The sequence below is a fragment of the Barbatula barbatula genome, assembly GCF_947034865.1.
Source record: "Barbatula barbatula genome assembly, chromosome: 11".
Classification (NCBI taxonomy): Eukaryota; Metazoa; Chordata; class Actinopteri; order Cypriniformes; family Nemacheilidae; genus Barbatula; species Barbatula barbatula.
Genome location: NC_136774.1, coordinates 15,675,124 through 15,695,068, shown reverse-complemented (window position 1 = coordinate 15,695,068; position 19,945 = coordinate 15,675,124). Strand labels below are relative to the sequence as shown.

The window sequence follows — 19,945 nt, the reverse complement described above, 5'->3', positions numbered from 1 at the left end:
TATATATATATATATATATATATATGTATATATATATATATATATATATATTTAAGTTCAACAACTACTTTTCATCTTCACAATAGCCTTCTGAACACCTGTCAGTCGTGTGCGCACACACGCACACTACCTGTTCCATTAGTGCATCCATCCTCTGAATCCGAGCCGTTCTCACAAGCCCTGAAAGACATCTGCTCCTCCACATCCTCATACACACGGTACGCCCACTGACCACAGCTCTGAGAAAAACAACAGCGGCCGCGATCACAAAGGGAGGAAACGGGTATACAAAGTCTGAGAAATGCTCACCGTGCACAATGTTGATTCTCACCGAATCCTGCTGCTCCAGCGCTGGCTGATGGCCGCTGAAATGCTCGAGAACTTCTTGATAGCTGCTCTGGTTCATGTTGTTGCCGTTGACTTTCAGCACGCACTGACCGGGCTGAAGACCTGCCGATGCTGCCTCAGATCCTGTTAAAGCAAAGAAAAACTCTCAATCGACCCAGTTTTGAACTCTGGGATAACTGTGTTTGGCTTTGTTTTATCATTTAGCTAGCTATGCATGTTTTGTTTAGTTCAAACAAGCTGCAGTAACAAAAACGTTATGACAGCCCATAATATTTGCATATTAAAATACAGATTTCACCATCTCTCACTTATCCTGGAATTTAAGCCAATGTGCGCTGCATTCAAAGGCACTTTGTGTGTTGAAAGCTGCTGTAATGACACGTCATAAATCTCTGCATTTGTCTAAGAACTGAAGATGAGCAAACGGCTTTCACTTGAAAAAGGTGATGTGGGGGGATTCTACGTTTCGCTTCAAACGGGGTGGAGCCGCTTTACAGCTCCAGATGTTTTTCACATGATCACAGCAGTCAGTTATGTTAATTTGCTTCATATAGCACAAAAAACATCTGCAGGGCAGGTTAGACAGAGTGGATGCAATGAGGTCCTTGAATCATTGTGACATTTTATCAAATTTTATGGGAGAGGGAGAACAATGCTATGTTTTTCTTGTCATTAAGCGATTGGATATTAACTTCGGCTTGGTAAAAACGTCAAGCAGACACCTGCCAACAACATCGAGAATCGATCCAACAAGTGTTGTTGAGATTGTCACAATATAAATGTGATTATTTCAAATGTGGAATGAAGCAACTCACCTTTCTTTACCGCATGAACATATGGTGGACACGAACCACACAGAACAAACGGCAGAGTCCCGTGAACATCTGGGATCTTCACAATCCTTCAGACAGACACATGCACATTAAAATCTCGCTTAATTCTGGGTCTTATTTTCTGAATTGAAATTTGAGCACTAAAAGCTCAATGACTATTTTACTTAATTCAAAAGAGTTTCAAATGTTACAAGGATGTCATTGTTGGAAACAGAATTGTCCTTCCTTGGTAAGCATTTGTTAAATTATTAATAAATTCTCCTTTTAAAGAACAGCAGAGTATAGGTCTCCTGCATGTAACCCTAACTACTGTAGTTTCATTTTACACACTCATCTACATTTAACGCGTGTGCGAGTATCTGATTTCCACCTCTAACATCGACTCACTCTTTGTTCTTGGTGGCCACCAGCAGTCTGAGAGTGCGACGTATACAGAAGGACTGGTTGATTATTGTCTCCACTTCAGAAAAGGGCCTGAGAAACACCAAATCTTCATTAATGGAGTAAATCTTCCTCCCCGGCTGCAAACCTGCCATCTGCACAAGGTAAACACAGAAGAAATAGAAAATAATAAACGTCAATCTAGTGGTGTACAGAGACCAACAACTATAAACAAGCACTCGTTAAACTAAGTTGATATTGACATTAAATAACAAACTAAAGAAAGAAGGAACAGAAAGAAAGAAAGGAATAGGGAAAGAAAAAGGGAAAAGAAAAGGGAAGGAAAGAAAAATAGAAAAGAAAGAAAAAAAGAACAGAACGGATAGGAAAGCAAGAAAGAAAGGAAAGGAAAAATGAAAAAGAAAAGAAGAGAGGAAAAGAAAAATGGAAGGAAGGAAATAGAAAAGGGAAATAGAGGAAGCGAAAGAAAGAAAGAAGGAAAGAGAGAGAGAGAGAGAGAGAGAGGGAGGGAAGAAAGAAAGAAAGAAAGAAAGAAAGAAAGAAAGAAAGAAAGAAAAAGAGAAAGAAGGAAGGAAGGAAGGAAAGAACGAAAAGAAAGAAAGAAGTGTGAGAAGTGTGTGAGGACTCACACAATATGACGTGACATGCTTAATTGCTTCTCTCAAATCTCCAGAGAGCAGAACTGTGAGGGAATGAATTAAGCAAGCGTATCCTGGACGTGACAGATGAACGGACTGACTTCAGATCAGAGCCGCCGTGACGCAAGTGTCAGAACACAAATAGAATCACAGCACTTTTATTGAGTCCCTGCATTATCACCATTACAATTACACTGCACTTCTGACCTCTTAAAACACACAAAACATCTTGTGTCACGTTTAACAGCCACACTGGTGGTAAAATTAGATAACCATAATTATCTATCAGTTGTCTACCAGAAATATCCCCAGTTCTAGAGAGCATGAAAACATAACGCAAGAGCAGGGCAAAGTTAAAGAGGTCTTGCCTCAAATAACACAAAATGAGAAGAGCTTTTTCCAACATGTGCACTAAACATTATAGGTCACATCCAATACCTTGGAAACAGTTTTGGTTAGTTCAATGACAGAGTTCTGGAGAGATTAGGCCTTTGAGAAGAGTTTGTGAAGGGCAGTGTTTACAAGACAACCCCATAGACTGGATAAAAATAAACGGACGTCTTTCAGATTGTATTACAGTAAAGCGTGGCACAGGGCAAAGATGCATGACTTGCTCTTTCCACTACATATAAAACCTTGTGGCACAGTAAGTCGCAAGAAAACAGACAAAAAAATGTATATATATATATATATATATATATATATATATATATATATATATATATATATATATATATATATATATATATATATATATATGTGTATATGTTCATTATAAAATAAATGTTTAAACAGAGAAAGCAGGTTACTTTGTTATTCCAAATGACCAGAGGTTGTGGTTTTTTGATTCTCAAAGGAAAACTGTGGAGAACATTCGGTTGGAAGTGAAAAAACAACAGTAAAATGGAAAATCCCAAACATAAGACACTTTAGTTTAGATTTTCGGGATGCACAATCATTGATACAGTTTATATGGGTACAGATACTTGATGATTTGAAGGAACTATTTAAAGAGTACCCATTACGATGTCCTTAAAATTACATTTCATGCAGTGTGTAATGTTGATGTGTGTGAATGTGAGAAGTTGTAAAGCCTTAAGTGAACGAATAACAAAGTTATTGGCCTGGGAACAAAGGAGTCGATTCTGAATCACGCGAACGAGTCGTCTCGTTCTAAAATCAGTTTTGGGTCAGATTTGCATCACTTGGTGTAATGGGCGCCTACGTTCCATTTGCGACGCTTTACGCGTTAGACCAATCACAGCAGACTATAGCATCTGATCAGTAAGATCAGAGTAGGTTGACAGAAAGGACGGGATTAGACAGATGAATCACCGAACAAATCATTTAAGAGTCAGTCAAAAAGTCAGGTAATAATAACTGCCTATTATTAGAAAGTGAAAGTGTTTTTACACATTGTATGCATGTAAACTTGTTGCTGGACACTCCATAAACCAAAAATAGGCCTTTAAAAATCACAAAATATTTACTCTTTAATGCGTCTTCTGTGTTTTGAATTTTCCAATCCAAACAGTTTGGGGAATATTTATCGGGGGTTCTGACCTCTACAAGCATACTAAAAGATACAATAGTTACAGTAGACCCCTTCATACCTCAGCATATGAGCCCCTGGTCACACTTTTCACTACGATTGCCTTGTTCTTCTCTTCGATCTCAAAGCCGTAGTCTTCCTCTTCCGGATGAATCTGTACAGAGCCGACAAAAGCACTAGATCAGCAAACGGGACGATAGTACAAAGTTTCAAGTTCACCCAAAAATTATCATTCTGTCATAATTGATTCACCCTTGTGTGGTTCAAAACCTGCATATGACTCTGATATATCTGCTTTGGGACACAAATGAAGATATTTTGAGAAGTGTGTCAGTTGTGTCCATACAATGGAAGACAATGGGAACCAATGTTGTTTGGCTACCAATACCCACATTCTTTAAAAATATTATTTTGTGGTCTGTAGAAGAAATAAAGTCATAGACGATTGGAATGGCATTGAGGCGAATAAATGATTTATTTTGAGGAGCAAATGGAAACAGGAAGTGCACTTATGATTTCATCATAAGAGGGAGAGGATATTTAAAGTACACCTCGAAAGAACATCATGCAACATGTGTGAACAAGTTCTGTTTCCTCCACAGTCCAAAAGCAAGAAGTGTTAACTCTATTTTTCTAAAAATACCAAAATCACCTCAAATTTACCATGAGTCCCAGGACTACACTCAAGTGCTACACACTCTGTGGGCGTTATCATGGTCAAACGTAACATTGCCTTTTAGGCCATAAGACAGGACGTTTATCTCTGGACCGTAACAAGGATATAATGCTCAATATTTTCACCATTCCACACTGAAGGGCCTTTTATTTGATTTCTTAGCTATGGCATAAAGAACAGGTTCACCAGCCCTGCAAATGTTCTCCTTTCTTTAATTTCAAACGATCACGCTTTACTTTCTCTGAAAAGCCACTGATGTCATAAAAAGGAGTGGCGTGGGTTCCTGACGTCTGAGGTGGGCTTCACAGGGATAAATTGAGAAGCACTTAGCAGCTGATCAGAGAGGAGAGAGAGCACAAGATTGTGATGTGTTTGATGGTGTGGAAAGGGAAATCTGGCTCTCAATATGGGGATGAAAGAGTGGTTTGCAAAGGTCAGGGTAATTACTGGTGGATGAAGGGGGTCTTAATTGCTCCAGGACCAGCACACAGGAGAAAAATCAATGCTGTGCCAATGGTCGTGTTTGTTAGTGTAGTAGCACACGTGTATAGGTAGGTGTGTCGGTTTACGTGTGTTGCTGTAAAATGACATCAAACACATGAAATATTTTTTTTGTACGTTAGCCGTTGCGACTCAAGGTTATAGTGAGACCTTTTTTTTTATTCGTAGACGTCACCATAAAGTCCACATTAAAATTTTCATTTTTGGGTGAACTGTCTCTTTGATCCCTTCCCTCCAAATTTATAATCTGCTTCATGTTTCATTTCTGAAAGGAAACCATACTTTTCTCTATCCCATCAGTTCACTTAACAAAAATTTGAGGACAAATTTGTATCTAAAAATGTGGGGATGTCCTAATTTTCTAGTCATTTAGTTAATCAAATGTTTTCTCTTAGGGTTAGAGTTTAGGTACATGCAATCTAAATCTGTCCTCAACTGAACACATACAGCATAAGACTTTTTATGTAATTTACTAAGTAATGTAATTTACAGCTTTAGCCTATAGTGTTTATAACTACTGTGTATGAAAACAGTAAACGTGTATTAAATGTGTGTGTGTATATCTCACCACTAAGGATTTGGCAAGGATGTTCTCGATGAGTCTGAAGTCACTGCGTAACTGTTTACTTTTGGAGCTCGTGCCCTCTGTTTCTTCATCAGCATAGAAGCGGAAAAACTGAGACTCATCTTTGAATTCACTTTTCTCCAGAACTGCAAGGCAGAAAGGTTTAAAAAATAATTTTATACCAATAAACCAAAAAGCAAAATCACACTATTTAACAGGTGAAAAGGTTGAAAATACAGTGCAGCCGATTACAAAATGATGTGGCAGTGTGAAATGAGCAGATTCCATCAGCCCTCAATGACTGTCAAAACATATCATGTCTGTCGGACTGATGGTTGTACAAACATGAGGTGAAAGGAGGCAGATGATTTAACAGCCAGTAGAAAACCTGGCGTGTGAGAGTGAGTTTTCCCCTCTTCAGAGGAAGTCAGTAACAGAGATCATGTTTGTGTGTGAACTTTGGAGGGACAGCCTGTTCTGTTCATCCATTCCAAGCAAAATATTTTTGTCATATAAAGTTGTGTCCGAGCGTATGTTTATCTCATCAGAAAGTTATTTTCTTTTGTTTCATTTGAGCATCCAGATGTTGTTTTAACATCTGTTTACAACACAATCATTCTGTCTCATTCTTGTACACACACTGGACCTCTACAGGCGCAATGAATGTGGAATTAAACAAACAATTGTGACATTTTAGTACCTTGGTTGAAACACATGGTTTCACAAATGTAGAAGATAAAAAACTTAACAAAATCACTAATACAATAAGAATAATGTATTTTTCTTCAAAACACAGATGCAAAACGAAATAAAAACTGCATCATTATAATTCCCAGACAAGTCTTAAGACTGGTCCCAGATGAAAATGAAAGTTTAAGCTGTTTGAACTGAAAATAAATTGCCCTGACATTTCTTAAATTATGTCATCGATCCTGTTTTGTCTCAAGATGCCCACCAGTAATGTTTTTATCTTATCCTGTTTTGTCTCAAGATGCCCACCATTAATGTTTTTATCCAAGACATTATGATAAAGGCGACTTAAATGTCCTATTATCCTAAGACATAGTTCTGGCTTAAGCTAAACCTCATCTTTGGAACCGGGCCTAGTTGTTTCGCATCAACAAACAGAAAAGGCCAAAATACAACAGATGGTTTAAAAATGAAGTGAAGATTATTTTTTGGGCAATTGCCTGTGTCTGACCAAGACATTGACACTTACCATGATGCATAAAACCAGCATTGCAGAGTCCCACACCAAGGGTCACCGCATCTTCACGGCTTGTGCTGTCACCCTACAGAATGAAAATATTAGAAATATTTTATCAGTGGGTAAAATCTGAGTGTTCACACAGCTATTCGCGCAGGAACAGGATCAGATAAGGCATTAAAAACCAAGACATAAGCGTAAAGAGCAGAATGTGCTGATCGTGTATGTGTTAATGTCATATCAGGAGCCATAAGGCAATGTAGTAGAATTGCGAAAGATGTGTTTATGCGTGTTGGTCACATTACCTGTGACACAAGCCACTCCACCAGTTTGCTAGCTGGTATGACAGATTTGAACGTTTTCAGGTGATGGTCTCTGTCTCTGTACGTCAAGGAGAGTAAAAAAAATGAAAAATATCACCAACAGCAAACCAGAGCAGATCACTTATAAACGTGGCTAAATACGATTCTATCATATACTTTATACTGTAAGCAAACACAGGTCGATCTGGGTTTGATAAAGACTGTCTGCATGTTTACACAAAACTGATTCTAGACTGTTAGTCTGTTAATCACAGTCACCTCTACAATGACTCGATTTAGATTAAGTGTACACGTTGTCTGTTCATTTCGATTGGAAAAGACAGCTTTTTTTGATAAGCAGACACAACAGGAAATTCTCAACGGGACTAAAAGCTCAGTTGGCATCATCATGTTAAACATTAAAAAACATTTACAAATACCATGAACCCTGTTGATGTAAATACAAAGAGCACTGTGTTCCTAAATGTATAAACCATTGGGGTGCAAAAATGATGCATTTGCCTCATAATAAAACAAATTACATTAAAATTAAGAATGTCTCAGATTGAAATGTTGTGGTAAAGCAGAATGATTAAAGAGCACATCATAACAAAGCTTGCAGGGTCAATCCCAGGTAAAACAGAAGATAAATATGTCATCCCCGGACTACATGAAAGGGGGTCTGTCCGTACAGGTAATGTACTGGTATTAGTGTGCATGTCATGTAAAACATATAAACCATGTGCTGAACTGAAGCTTTATGTTGTTAATTTGTGGGTCTGGGCTCAGAGTCCGTCCCAAAAGCATTTTTAAGCCCCTCTCAATGAAAGATATCAAAGGTGATTTGTGACAGAAAAGCAATTTCACTTTGTTTGTCCTTTGTCAAGTCAAATAACCCAACGGCCATCAAGGAAAAACTTGTGAAAAACAAATCAGTGGCTATGTGAACAGCAAGTGTGTTGGGCCATCATTCACACTTTTTAGGCAATCCGTCACACTTTAATAATAGTGAGAGTTAAGTACTGATGCCGTGTTTATGTTAAGTGTAAAAATCGCAGTGTGTCACTTACTTCACAACAGGTGTGAAGAGACTGTGTAGACGGCAGTAGAGTCTCACTCCCTGTCAGATACACAAACACAAAGTATTTGCATAAACAGCTGCCTCTCTATGCATTTCAGTTAATGGCATCCGGAAACCATCAAAACATTTGTTGGAAACAATAGTTTATTTTATCATTTAATTAGAAACACTGGATGTATATATATATTGCTTGAAATTAATATGCGTATTAAAATGTGTGCGCAAGTAGCCTTGACTTGATAATATTTCGAACAATGATCAGGCAAGTGAAATTCAGTATTTGATATTGTGGGAGAAATACCTTTGATACGATGTCCTCCAACTCGCTCCTGGCTTTATAAGTGCCGTCATCATAACGGAAGCGATACAACACCTGCTCGTTCTTAAACTGGTGTTTATCTGACACTACAGAGAGAAACACAAACAATTCTTGAAAATATAATAGTTGTTCAATGAATAGTCTCAATACAGTATACAATATATGACATCAGAAGTCATGAAGCACTTTTATGGTTGTGGACAGAGAATGACTGACAAGGACATTCATCAAAATATTCTAAATATACATGTTTGGGTGAATTATCCCTTTATTGACTCTTCATATTATATGATACAGCAACTTTGTTTAGGCTGACCATCTTCCTCTCAACGTGCTGCTTGAGGACTGCGATAAATTGAATGTGGAGTGTGATTAATCGAATCTGTGATTGCTATCGGTACACAAAAACCGCTTTGACCTCCTCCTTGAATGCTCCCGCCACATTATTGATCGACCGCCTCAATCCGTTATGCTTGGATTCATCACTCAAAACCCTGTCAGCGTATGTTGAGATTCGCAGACGGACTGTCAGAATCTCCCAGCAGTTATAGAGAGGTATGAAGCTCCGCTGATCACGAGCAAATACTCATGAATGCTTCAAAAGAATGTTGTTCATGATGTACAGACTGCTGATCATCTGTAGAGAATCTCAGCGACTGTTGGTCTATATCATGTGTGCTACATCTGTCAAATAGTGATTTCTTTTCAGCCCAGTATGTATAAACAGTCTATAGATTGTTGTTCACTTTTAAGTTCACTTTGTTGTTCATCAGGATTTTATCAAAGATAGATCATGAAAAATTGCTTCATAAATGTATTTGTTCTGTTGAACACAAAAGTAGATATTTTGAAAAAATGTAGGAAAGAAAACTCTGGGGCACTTTTGAACACCATTGCCATTTTCCCTACTATGATAGTAAATGGTGGCCAAGAACTGTTTGGTAACAAGCATTCTTCCAAATATCTTTCTGTGTTCATTAGAACAAATAAATGTATACATATTTGTAACAACTCAAGGGTGAGAAAAAGATGACAGAATATTTATTTTTGGGTGAACTGTGCCTTCATATGTACAGTACTATAGAGTTGCGGTTAAACAGTCATGGTATCAGATGGGTTATGGCGGCTGACTTGTCCAACAACCAACTAGTATATAAAACACTGTGGTATAAATGACCATAGTACAACAAAAATCGGAGAACAGCCCCACCTCCAGTATGTCAAGAAAATACCACAATTCTTGCTGTCTTACCATGATGGATGATGCCGTTCTCCAGAAGAGCCTGACCCAGGTTTATTCCCTCCTCAGCCTTACTGATCTCTCCACTCTCCAAGAGCCATGAGACGAACTCACTGAGAACACACAGAGACAACAGCTGTATCACTACACAGGTGATGCTAACACTACAGAGGGGTTTATGAGAAACCAACCAAAGATCCTTTGGGAAACTGGATTCAGTCTTTGGGAGACTTTCAGTCTTCAAAGTGAAAGAAAGGTATCGCAGGTAAAAAGTTCACAGAGAACACAAATCAAGGTGATACCGAGCTGCATTCCACCTTCACTGACAAGCTTTGAAGTTAAACCACAATGGGAATTCAAAGACTGTTACTTTAGCTTTGGAGAACCGTACAAGGAATGACATCAACAATTTATTGTTAAGGCTGATATGCCTTCTTCAATCTAAGTAAAAAAGAGTTATTTGAAGGTGGATTTCCATATAAATTAAAATGTTTGTTTGTGACACAAGTTCACCAACATTAGGCCATCAGAAAACCAGATGTTTTTGGTGAAAATTATTATTGTTGCAATTTTGTTTGATAATGCTAGTGGAATTAAACATCAAACAGCTAGACCAAACTATATAAGAGTACACTAGACCAGACTAGAAGAGACTGGTACAGAATAGAGCAGAACAGACAAGGTTAGACTAGAGTAGAGCATAAAAGAACAGAATATAGCAGAACAGAACAGACCGGAATAGACCACAATGGACCAGGGTTTCGTTTGGCCAAAACATTGTACACTCTTAAAAGAAAGCTGTTTCAAGGGGTTCTTTGATGCCATAGGAGAACCATTTGGTTCCATAAAGAACCTTTAACATCTGAAGAACCTTTCTGTTTCACAAAAGGTTCTTTATGGCGAAAAAGGGTTGTTCAGATTATGAAAAGGAAAGAAAGAGATGTTTCTTTAAAGAACCTTTGACTAAATGGTTCTTTGTGGAACCAAAAATATTTTTCTTCTATGGCATCGCTGTAAAAAAAACTTTAAGGCACCTTAATTTTAAGAGTATAAGCCTACGTTGATCATAACTCCAATAGTGACTGTGGTTCTAAGATCAACTTTAGGTTACGATGCTTTGGGGAAACGCAGCCCAGAACAGACTAGACCAGACCAGAGCAAGACCAGAATAAAATAGAGGAAACATCAACAGAACCGAACATAACAAACTAGACTAGACCAGAATATAATGAAGCAGAACAAACATACAAGACTATATTAGAACAGACTAGACTGGAGAATGCTTTAGACTTTTAGAATGCTAGTCTACAGTTATACACATTTATCATCATTCAAATGTAGTCGTTCACATGTAAACTGGTTCTGAAGAGGGTTGGGGAGAACATTTTTGGCATACTTTTGGCATGGTATTTTAATGGCGAATCGAATATTCTGTGTGATTTACTGCCTAAAGTGTGTTTGACTGCAGTGTGTGAACAATTGTGTGAATACCATTAGATTCAGGGACAGAAATAAGCGACGTGCAAACAGTTTTGACGCCTTTAAGGAAATGTGAGAAGGATGTGTGTATGTGTGCGTGTGTGCATGTGTCCTTGAATTGTTGAAAGACATGAAAGAGGGGAGAGGGGTCGGATGAAGGGATGGTTTAACAGATGGTGGAGGAAAAGAAAAGATGCGGGTGCCAAAGGCGCCCTGCGACCCAGCAGTACAGTAAAACAAGCGGATTCTCCACTCGTGTCTCATCTGACTACACAACCACTTTACCCTCCACGTTTCCTTTAAACAAGCTGACCACAGACACAACTTACTGCAAGACCTTTAATATTTCTCAAAGTCATTCACACTCAATGAAAGCAACTGTAGTAGTGACGCTTAAGAACGAACCCCTAATAAAATCTGAAAGATTAACACCATAAGGGGTCTTCAACAGTAATCCCATTTTTCACACACTATACAAACAATAAATGTTCATGATGTGGTTATGTGGGTTTAAGTGGTGCCTGTGGAGATCTTGGAGCAGTCCTGAAGCCTTTATGTGCAGGAAGTTCTCATTGGAGACAGCAGTTGGGCTCATGAATGAGAGCAGTGAAATGAAATAGACAGCGAGTCTGCTGTGATTACATAAGTCTGTAATTCAGATTGGCAGGAAATGGAAAGGGGTGGAGGTGGGTGTCCCTGGGGTGAATTAATTAGTGTTTATGTAACTCAATAATATTCACAGTGGCTTACGCACACACAGAACTCCTTCACATGCGGTGGAGGTACGCGTGCGTGTGAGAATCTCTTTCGCACGTATGTATGGCTCTGATTATGTCTGTTAATGTTATATTTGTATCCTGTATGTGTGACATGATGAAAAAATACTGAAGTGATAGTTACACCCAAAAATGTCTCACCCTCTTGTCATTAAAACCTGTATGACTTTCTTTATATGACAGAACACAAAAGAAAATATTTTCAAGAATGTTCTTAATAGGCACCCATTGACTTGCATTTCAATATAAGTGAACGGGTGCCAGTGCTGTTCAGTTTTCCACTTTCTTCAAAACATCTTCTTTTGTATTCTGCGGAGGAAAGAAGGTCATACAGGTTTGAAATGACAAGGTAACCTGGATAACTATACAAATGGATCAGACTTGGAAATAGTTAGCAAACATCTCATGTTAACAAATAAAAAAATGTAACAGTGTGAATTATAACGTTCATCAGTTTGATGCAGGCCCAGCTCCAGATATGAGATGAAAGGTGGGCCAAGTGATTTTCCAGGTGGGGGGGGGGACTCGGTATGGCTAACTATATATATATATATGTTTTGCCCCAAACGATTTACTATAAACTACTATAAACTATAATATAATTAGTATTAATATTCTATAAAAAATATGCACTATATTACTATATTTACAAAAATATGTAAATATACATAAGAATGTAAATTGACATATTTTAGTTTACATTTAAATGTATTTGACCTTTTACAATTTAGTAACTTTAGCTTTGATGAAAACATAAAAAGAGCTATGCATATACTATGATGTTCACAGCATTACTTTCTGCTCATAGAAAATTCTGTCATAAACTCATCCCAGTCCATGTGCTATTCCTTTTTCATGAGCTAAAAGTACAATTTCTTTTCCTTTCATGAAGCATTGTTCGGCGGAATGGTGTCAAAGCCATCATCTGTCGGGTAAACCGCTTATACTTGATGTAACGGGTGGAATAATTATTCACGTGTCATTTGGGGTTCGGGTGCTGGTCGGGAAATGATATGCGCGGGCGGAGCGTGGATCCAGTAGCAAAGACTATTTTCGACTCGCCTCAGCTGATAAAACAGCTGCTTTTGCACGGTCCTTGTCTTCAAGCTCTGTCTGAAGAGCTGGTTTCTAATTGCAGCACGCTTTTTCAGCATTGAGCATTGTAGCCAATCGCGTGCAACTGATGGACAGCTATAGTGAGGACTCAATACTCTTAACACAATATAAACAATCGGCTTAGCTCATCATGCTCCTGGTCCCTTTTTTTGCATTAAACTTTACTTTGCCTTGATGGCAGCTTAGCATTTAGCGGCTTTGCAATCATGTTACAGAAAAAGGTAAGGGCAACTTGTTAAGAACCGCTGCTATTAGCCAACAATATTTTAGTGGATTCACTCTTGGTTGTCTCTCCTATATTACCTACATTAGCCATATTTAGTTACTACATGTTTAAAAATGCATTACCCAGGAATTCCTAATATTTTGTTACTACTTGTAAATAAATAGTTTTGTCGACATCATGTAGATGTAATGCGGGTACGGTTTGGGTCGCAGCATTTTTGTCAAACGGGTAGCGTCAGGTACAGGTTTAATTACTGCGGGTTTATCAAACCAGGACCTGTGCTGGACTGAGTCACCGAGAGAGAGAAAGAGAGAGTCACGTCAAGTCTGTTCACTGCATGGAACAGTTATTTCACAGCAATGGCGGTTCACAGATCCTCTCTCCCAACAACTCTGCGTGGAGGCAGGGTGGGCAAAGCATCTTGTAATGTGATTCCTCCGTTGAGCCGGGCCTGTTATGATACAATGCATTGCCCCTTTGACTTCCATTGTAAGTGCACGCTTGTGAATTTAAAATGCTGTCGACAAACTTAAGCTGAATTCAAGCAAGAACATTCCCTTAGTGCTTTGGATATTTAAAGCTTCTCACCATGCCAACTTAACCTCATAAATCTTGAGAAAGGGAGAGATCAGAAAGAATGAGAAGAAATTACTTGATGCTGTTGCTACGAAGCATTTACTTTGAAAAACATCTAAATAATCTCACCATTATAGCAAAGAGACAAAGCACTGCTTGTCTAAGAGAGGCACAGAAAGCCACACATATGAGCAGAGCTTTGAGAGTGTGAGGAGCCACAGACAGAGTTTGTCTGTATTAACAGCTGAACTGCTCTACAGTTTCTGGAGGAGAGAGCAATTGTGTTCTATCTTGAGACGGAAGCACGAGCCAGTGGACAACAGAGCCAATCACAGCTGCTTTCACCTGGACCACCGAAGCTGAAACGCACAAGTAATTGTGTTCAGAGGGATGCGTGGGAAATTAATCCAGTCAGGTGTTGACAGGGGAACAACGGGCCAGCTGAGGCCACGAGGCCAACCACAGTGTGTATCTCGTTCACGTCAGCAGGAAAGATGGACAGGCTACAAACTACATATAATGTACTATAGCATAGCAAAAAACTACAGTACAACTAAGATAATTAAAACAATTTAAAAAACAGATTCATTTGGACATATTGACACAAATGACTACAAACAGAAAACAATACATCACCAACATACCATTTTTATCTTCAATTCTCAGCAAAAATGTCTTGTTGCTATAAACACCACTACTAAAGGGAAGGTTTGCTCAAACATTTAAATTCATAAACACACCCTCATATCAAACCTGTATGACTTTCTTTCTTCTGCAGATAATAAAAGATGACATTTTAAAGAATGTTTATGACCAAACAATATAGAACCCCATTGACTTCCCCTGTATGCACACAAAACCACTGCAACATTTCTCAAAGTACCTTCTTTTGTGTTTCACAGAATTCCCAGTCAAATACAGGTTTTGAATAACTGATGACAGTTTTTTTTTTATGTGAACTTTCCCCTTAAAGCTGCTGACCTAAAAATAGCTGAGCTGAGGCACCAGAAATAAATATAAATTCTTTGTAAAGTGTGTCTTGTTATTTTTTTACACTCCACTTGTAAATTTGCAGTCATTTAACATTTTAACAGCATTTCAATAATATGTGAAAATTCCGTAAAACAATCTATTTTACATTATTATTAATGTTAACTAAATTATTTTACCACTAATAATAATAATAATAATGACAATTATTATTGTTCTTTTTTGTTTTACAGTGTACTATATTTGTATTTTTGTAGCGTGTCTGCTATGCTGTCCTACAAATCCCTAAAACAAGACTGAAATCCAAATACATTTTTGTATAAACAGATGAAATCAATACACGCTTGACACTGTCCACAGGACGTAGTCTTATCTATAAGCGTGGTGCAAAATATTTAATTTGTGTGAAGAATCTCTCCTCCGTGCTCCCGAACACACAAAGTGAATTAATGGCGTACATGGCAGTCATTGTTCATTCACAGTGTTGATGGGGAGCGAGAGAGTGAGCAAGAGAGAAAAGTGAAGAGACAGACAGCAAGAGAGAGAGAGAGATACTGAGACTGAATGCAGATTTCTCTCTAATGAAGGCTTTCTTCCTGGGAATGTCTGTGTCCAATGGGGTGCTTGGCAGTGAGCTTGGGAAAGCATTTACAAGTGCTAAGTGAGTGTATATGTGTGTGTATGAGCGAGGGTGTACAGGTCTCATTCATTCCGGGGCCTCTTGGAATAGGATGACTTGCAAGGTATTCAGCAGACGGTGAGAGGGTGTAAATGCAGTGAGGAAAAGGAGCCACGCTTAGCATAGAGTGAGACACTCAAAGGCATGGGAACCGACTGGTATTCTGTTAAATCTTTTATAATTAAGTACTGTATAAGTAACAGTAAAACCAGCAAAAACTCACTTTCCCAAGAAGCACTTGGGTACAGTTGTGAGTTTCCTGCGTCGATCTTTGATGAGGTGGCGGCTCTTGGTCATCATCATATGGTAGAGCTTCTCTCCCTTCTCTGCAATCATGACGTAAGCATCTCGCTCCATGCCCAGTTTCAGACCTGTCAACCATCATGACAAGATGAAAACACAGTTGATTAGAAGTTGAAAAATGTATTAAAGCTACAATTATTTTATTAAAAGTCAATATTTTAATTTAAAGAAAAGTTGTATATACTGTGTATGTTTTCCTAAAAATATAACATTTTTACCCAGGGATTATATTACATATCGCTGCTGTCCTTCTGAAACCTTGTAAGTCAGTATTTTGTGATTTGTAAATTTTAAGCATAATTATTATTAGTCACCCTTCATGGTTGTATAACCAATATATAACGGATAAAAAGTATTAAAAAGTGCTTGTCAACAAAACAGTATATAATCATTTAAAAGTGTTTGTCCATTTCCAAAAAACTGCCCATTTGGACATACAAGGTTTTAGAAGGACATTGTCAATATACATAGAAAATATAAAAATAAGTGTGGATATGAAATGTTAAGATAAAAGACCTTTCAACCATTTTTGAATACATCCACATCTTTAAAACAAAATGTTTCAAATGTGAAATCCTCTATATTCAGACCTGCTGCTATTAAAGGGAATCCTTGACATGTAATTATAGTTTTTTCTCAAATACACATTTCAAAATAAGTTTCCTCATGCTGTAGTTTTAAATCAGTGTGGGTGTTGCTGTGTCAGTTAATGTTATATGTGAGGGGCGGAGGAAACACTGGTTTAACCGATTTTGTTATACGCCCGTGTTTGCTCACACATGCATGTGTATTTTGCTTTTGATGTGTTTTGGTAACAGGAGGCGGCCACCCAAATTTGGCATTCTGGGGGAAACATCTTGAGCATATAAGCAATGCAACACCCCAAATATAGCGGCTGCTTACATTTCTCTTTCATTGTCTATTTCAATTAAATTAGACTATTTTAAGATAGTCTTAACATTGGGACGCAATGTTTATCACACGTTTCTCGAGGCAGGTCATCCAAAATTAACACTCATTCTCTTTTTATCCCTATACTTCTGGTCAAGAGACAAGATATGGTTAACAGGGCGAGAACACTTTGAGCAACAAACGAATGCTCTGCTCGGCAGTTTCCTTGCCACCCTACAGACATGAAAACAAAAAACAACACCACATCACCTATCAAAAACTGCACCATAGTGCAATTTAACCCGGAAACTGCTAAAAAAAACAGCCTTGTATGTATTAAAGGGACAGTTTACCCCCCCAGATATTTAGTCATATTTGCTCAGCCTTATGTCATTCCGAAGCCTGTTCTTTTTTAATGTGGATTTTTTTTACACTTCCATATATTGACAGAAATGCAATAAGATACATAACTATGTCTTCACATGTGTATAAAGACCTTACATAATGAAGCGTTATTATTACCAAAGAATGAACTATTTCTATCTTCATACACCGCGTGTCCCCTTCCATGAAATTCGCCATGTTGTTTCTACAGAAGCCCTAAACGGACAAACTGTTCTACAGAGCGCGTTTCGTAAATACGTTATCTTCTTCAGCAAAGAAGCATTAACGTGACGACATCTTAGTTCTGTGTCAGCCACCGTAGTGCTTTGAAAGGGAGGGGTGGAGTGAGCCGTTGGAATTTGGAACTTCACCCTTAGATGCCGCTACATTTTACAAACTGGAACTTTAAACAAGCTATCATGAAAACATGTTGAACAGCAGCATTATACAAAAAAAGACGTTTGCCACAGGGATTATAACACATCTGCACAGATCACACAATTTTGGATATGATGGTAAATAAAAACAACAGACTGTACGGCGGTAGAGCTTTTCAAGAGGTGAAACAAAAGGTGAACGGTGTGTGCCGTGCAGCTGATGTAGCGCTCAGATGTGGCTGTGGCAGCTGGCGTGGCTCTCATTCTGAGCTCCTCGCTGTGTCTGAGGTCGCAGTGAGACGGAGCCACCGGCAGCTGCAGCCCTCTCACACAAAGAGTGTTTTGAGGAGGTGTCCGCGGCAGCTGTATGACCCTCCAATTCAATCGTGCCGCGGTAAAAAGGGAATGTTAAAAATGGCTCCTCAAAAACAGCCCCGTTAAAGCATTACTTCTGCTGGGGCATCAAATGTCGTCAGACAGAATGTTTTTTTTAGAAATGAGCTCAGTGTAAGAATGATTTCAATGCGAGAACTGCTAAAATTCACTGCTTGCATCCCAATTTTAATCTGCCTGTTCCAAAATGGACATCAACACAAGAAATGAAAAAGTATTATGTGGAATTGTAATATGGGTTGTCTGTGTATTTGCACACGCATTTCTTGTTAATTCTACAAAGTTTATTTGGAAAGAATAAAAATCAAATACGTGTCTGTAATTGGTAACTTTTCCTACAGAACAGCTGTACTAGCTTCAAACTTCTTAAATTAAAAGCAATTCTGCAAGTCAAACCAAGTATCAATTGGAACATGTAATTCAGCCGCTGGCTGAGGACTTGGACAGTTCGAGAGGCGTGACGGATGAAGCACCTGTTGGACTGGGCTCGGATTTCAAACGCTGGAAATCTAATACGCGTCATAAAACTGCTGCTTTCATCTGGCGTCACACCGCAACAGTGACATCTCGCTCTACCACCAACTAAGAGTGGGGTCTAATGCTTTGGCAGAGCATTAAGGACTTGGACACTGGTAACTGAAGCTTCAGGCTGAAACCTAAGACCTGTGCTCTGAATGAGCTGTGTGCTATATCTGTGGTTTTACAGTGGCCATCGCCTAAACAATCAATGCAACCCGGTAGTAAAATGCATTATATGGGCCTCAAACTTAAAAATACCAAGAACAGGTGTCCCGCAGTGGACATGTGTTCCATAACACCACCCAACAACAAAAGATACAATTCCCATTAAAACACGCAGTAGTGCAGAAGATTTAAAGAGACAGTTCAACCAAAATTTTTTATTCTGTCATCATTTATTCACCCTCTTGTCATTTCAAACATGTATGACTTTCTTCTGCAGAACATGAAAGATATTTTAAAAAAAAATGAATTTTGAAGAAAGTTGGTAACCAAACAATGGCGGTACACATAGGCTTTGTTTCTATACAATAGAAGTGAATAGGCACGGCTGTTGTTCAGTAACCAACTTTTTTTCAAAATATCTTCTTCAGTGTTCTGCAGAAGAAAGAAATGACAGATTCTTCATTTTCAGGTGAACTATCACTTTAAATTGAGATGCATTGAAGTTAATAGAAAACATAAAATGGGTTGACTCAAAATATAAATTCATTATTCAGTTGGGATAATTCTTCCTTTGACTATGATTCAATTAGATTATTTTGATATTATATGCCAATTTTAGTAAATATATGTAAAGTATTATCATTTGTATTCAATTTAAAGTAAATAAATCCAGATGTCTATTTATTGCAAGGGTGCCATATTGGTAGTGCTGTACCTATCGAGGCTAACAAATGCAATCTATTATTATTTTCTTGGTTTCATTCTCAATAGTTAAAGAAAAGCTTCTCACTTTCTCTCTGTTCGCGTTCCTTTAAGATTGCATCCAGCCACTTCTGTTTGTCGTCAGCGTTCTTGGCCATGCAAACAAACCATTTGTTTTTAGCCGTGTTGTGAATCTTCCACCCGTTGGTCACGGTGTAGTTGTTACTGTGGTAATCCGCTAAAAAAGTGTAACAAGAATAGGGTTAACATTTATGATGAAAGCTGAAGAATAAGGCTGTGGTGCCCCATTGGTCTATCCATGATGCACATTATGTTTGACACACATCAGCTTTAAGATACAGTCAGCACACAACACACTTATCTATGGCTCACCCATCCTAATACAAAAGGATAAAAAGCTGTCTCATGCCATAACTAAATTAGTTACTGACCCATACACAAATGCTGACATACAGAATCTGACCACCTTCAACAATCTTTGCATTAATAATGCAGAGGTTAAACTATGCCATTAGTGTGAGAAATCATTAACGGTGCATTTCAGCAAATGGCACTTCTCTCCCACCATTAAACCAACGGATGCGGCGTGTGAGTGTGAGAGACAAATCCAGCCTTTCACTCACGGTCCAATTTTATCCCCGATCTGACAGTAGGCGAATTATACATAGAAATGAACGAGGTATG

At 38.3% G+C, this 19,945-nt stretch overlaps 1 protein-coding gene across 3 annotated transcripts in view; it reads right to left on the bottom strand.

The window, feature by feature from the left end:
- prex1 (phosphatidylinositol-3,4,5-trisphosphate-dependent Rac exchange factor 1) overlaps nucleotides 1-19,945 on the bottom strand; it is a 60,040-nt gene that overhangs the window by 14,704 nt on the left and 25,391 nt on the right. For 2 of the 3 annotated variants that reach the window (XM_079468463.1, XM_079468461.1), the window contains exons 9-21: nucleotides 19,329-19,478; nucleotides 15,730-15,877; nucleotides 9,677-9,777; nucleotides 8,407-8,510; nucleotides 8,095-8,144; nucleotides 7,028-7,103; nucleotides 6,735-6,807; nucleotides 5,519-5,661; nucleotides 3,835-3,927; nucleotides 1,569-1,717; nucleotides 1,164-1,249; nucleotides 332-471; nucleotides 131-239 (exon numbers count right to left, since the gene is read on the bottom strand). In XM_079468463.1, the coding sequence (XP_079324589.1) occupies nucleotides 131-239; nucleotides 332-471; nucleotides 1,164-1,249; nucleotides 1,569-1,717; nucleotides 3,835-3,927; nucleotides 5,519-5,661; nucleotides 6,735-6,807; nucleotides 7,028-7,103; nucleotides 8,095-8,144; nucleotides 8,407-8,510; nucleotides 9,677-9,777; nucleotides 15,730-15,877; nucleotides 19,329-19,478 (1,422 nt within the window). Of the gene's footprint in view, nucleotides 1-130; nucleotides 240-309; nucleotides 472-1,163; nucleotides 1,250-1,568; nucleotides 1,718-3,834; nucleotides 3,928-5,518; nucleotides 5,662-6,734; nucleotides 6,808-7,027; nucleotides 7,104-8,094; nucleotides 8,145-8,406; nucleotides 8,511-9,676; nucleotides 9,778-15,729; nucleotides 15,878-19,328; nucleotides 19,479-19,945 lie in introns of all 3 variants that reach the window. The other variant, XM_079468462.1, reaches the window with a different exon arrangement.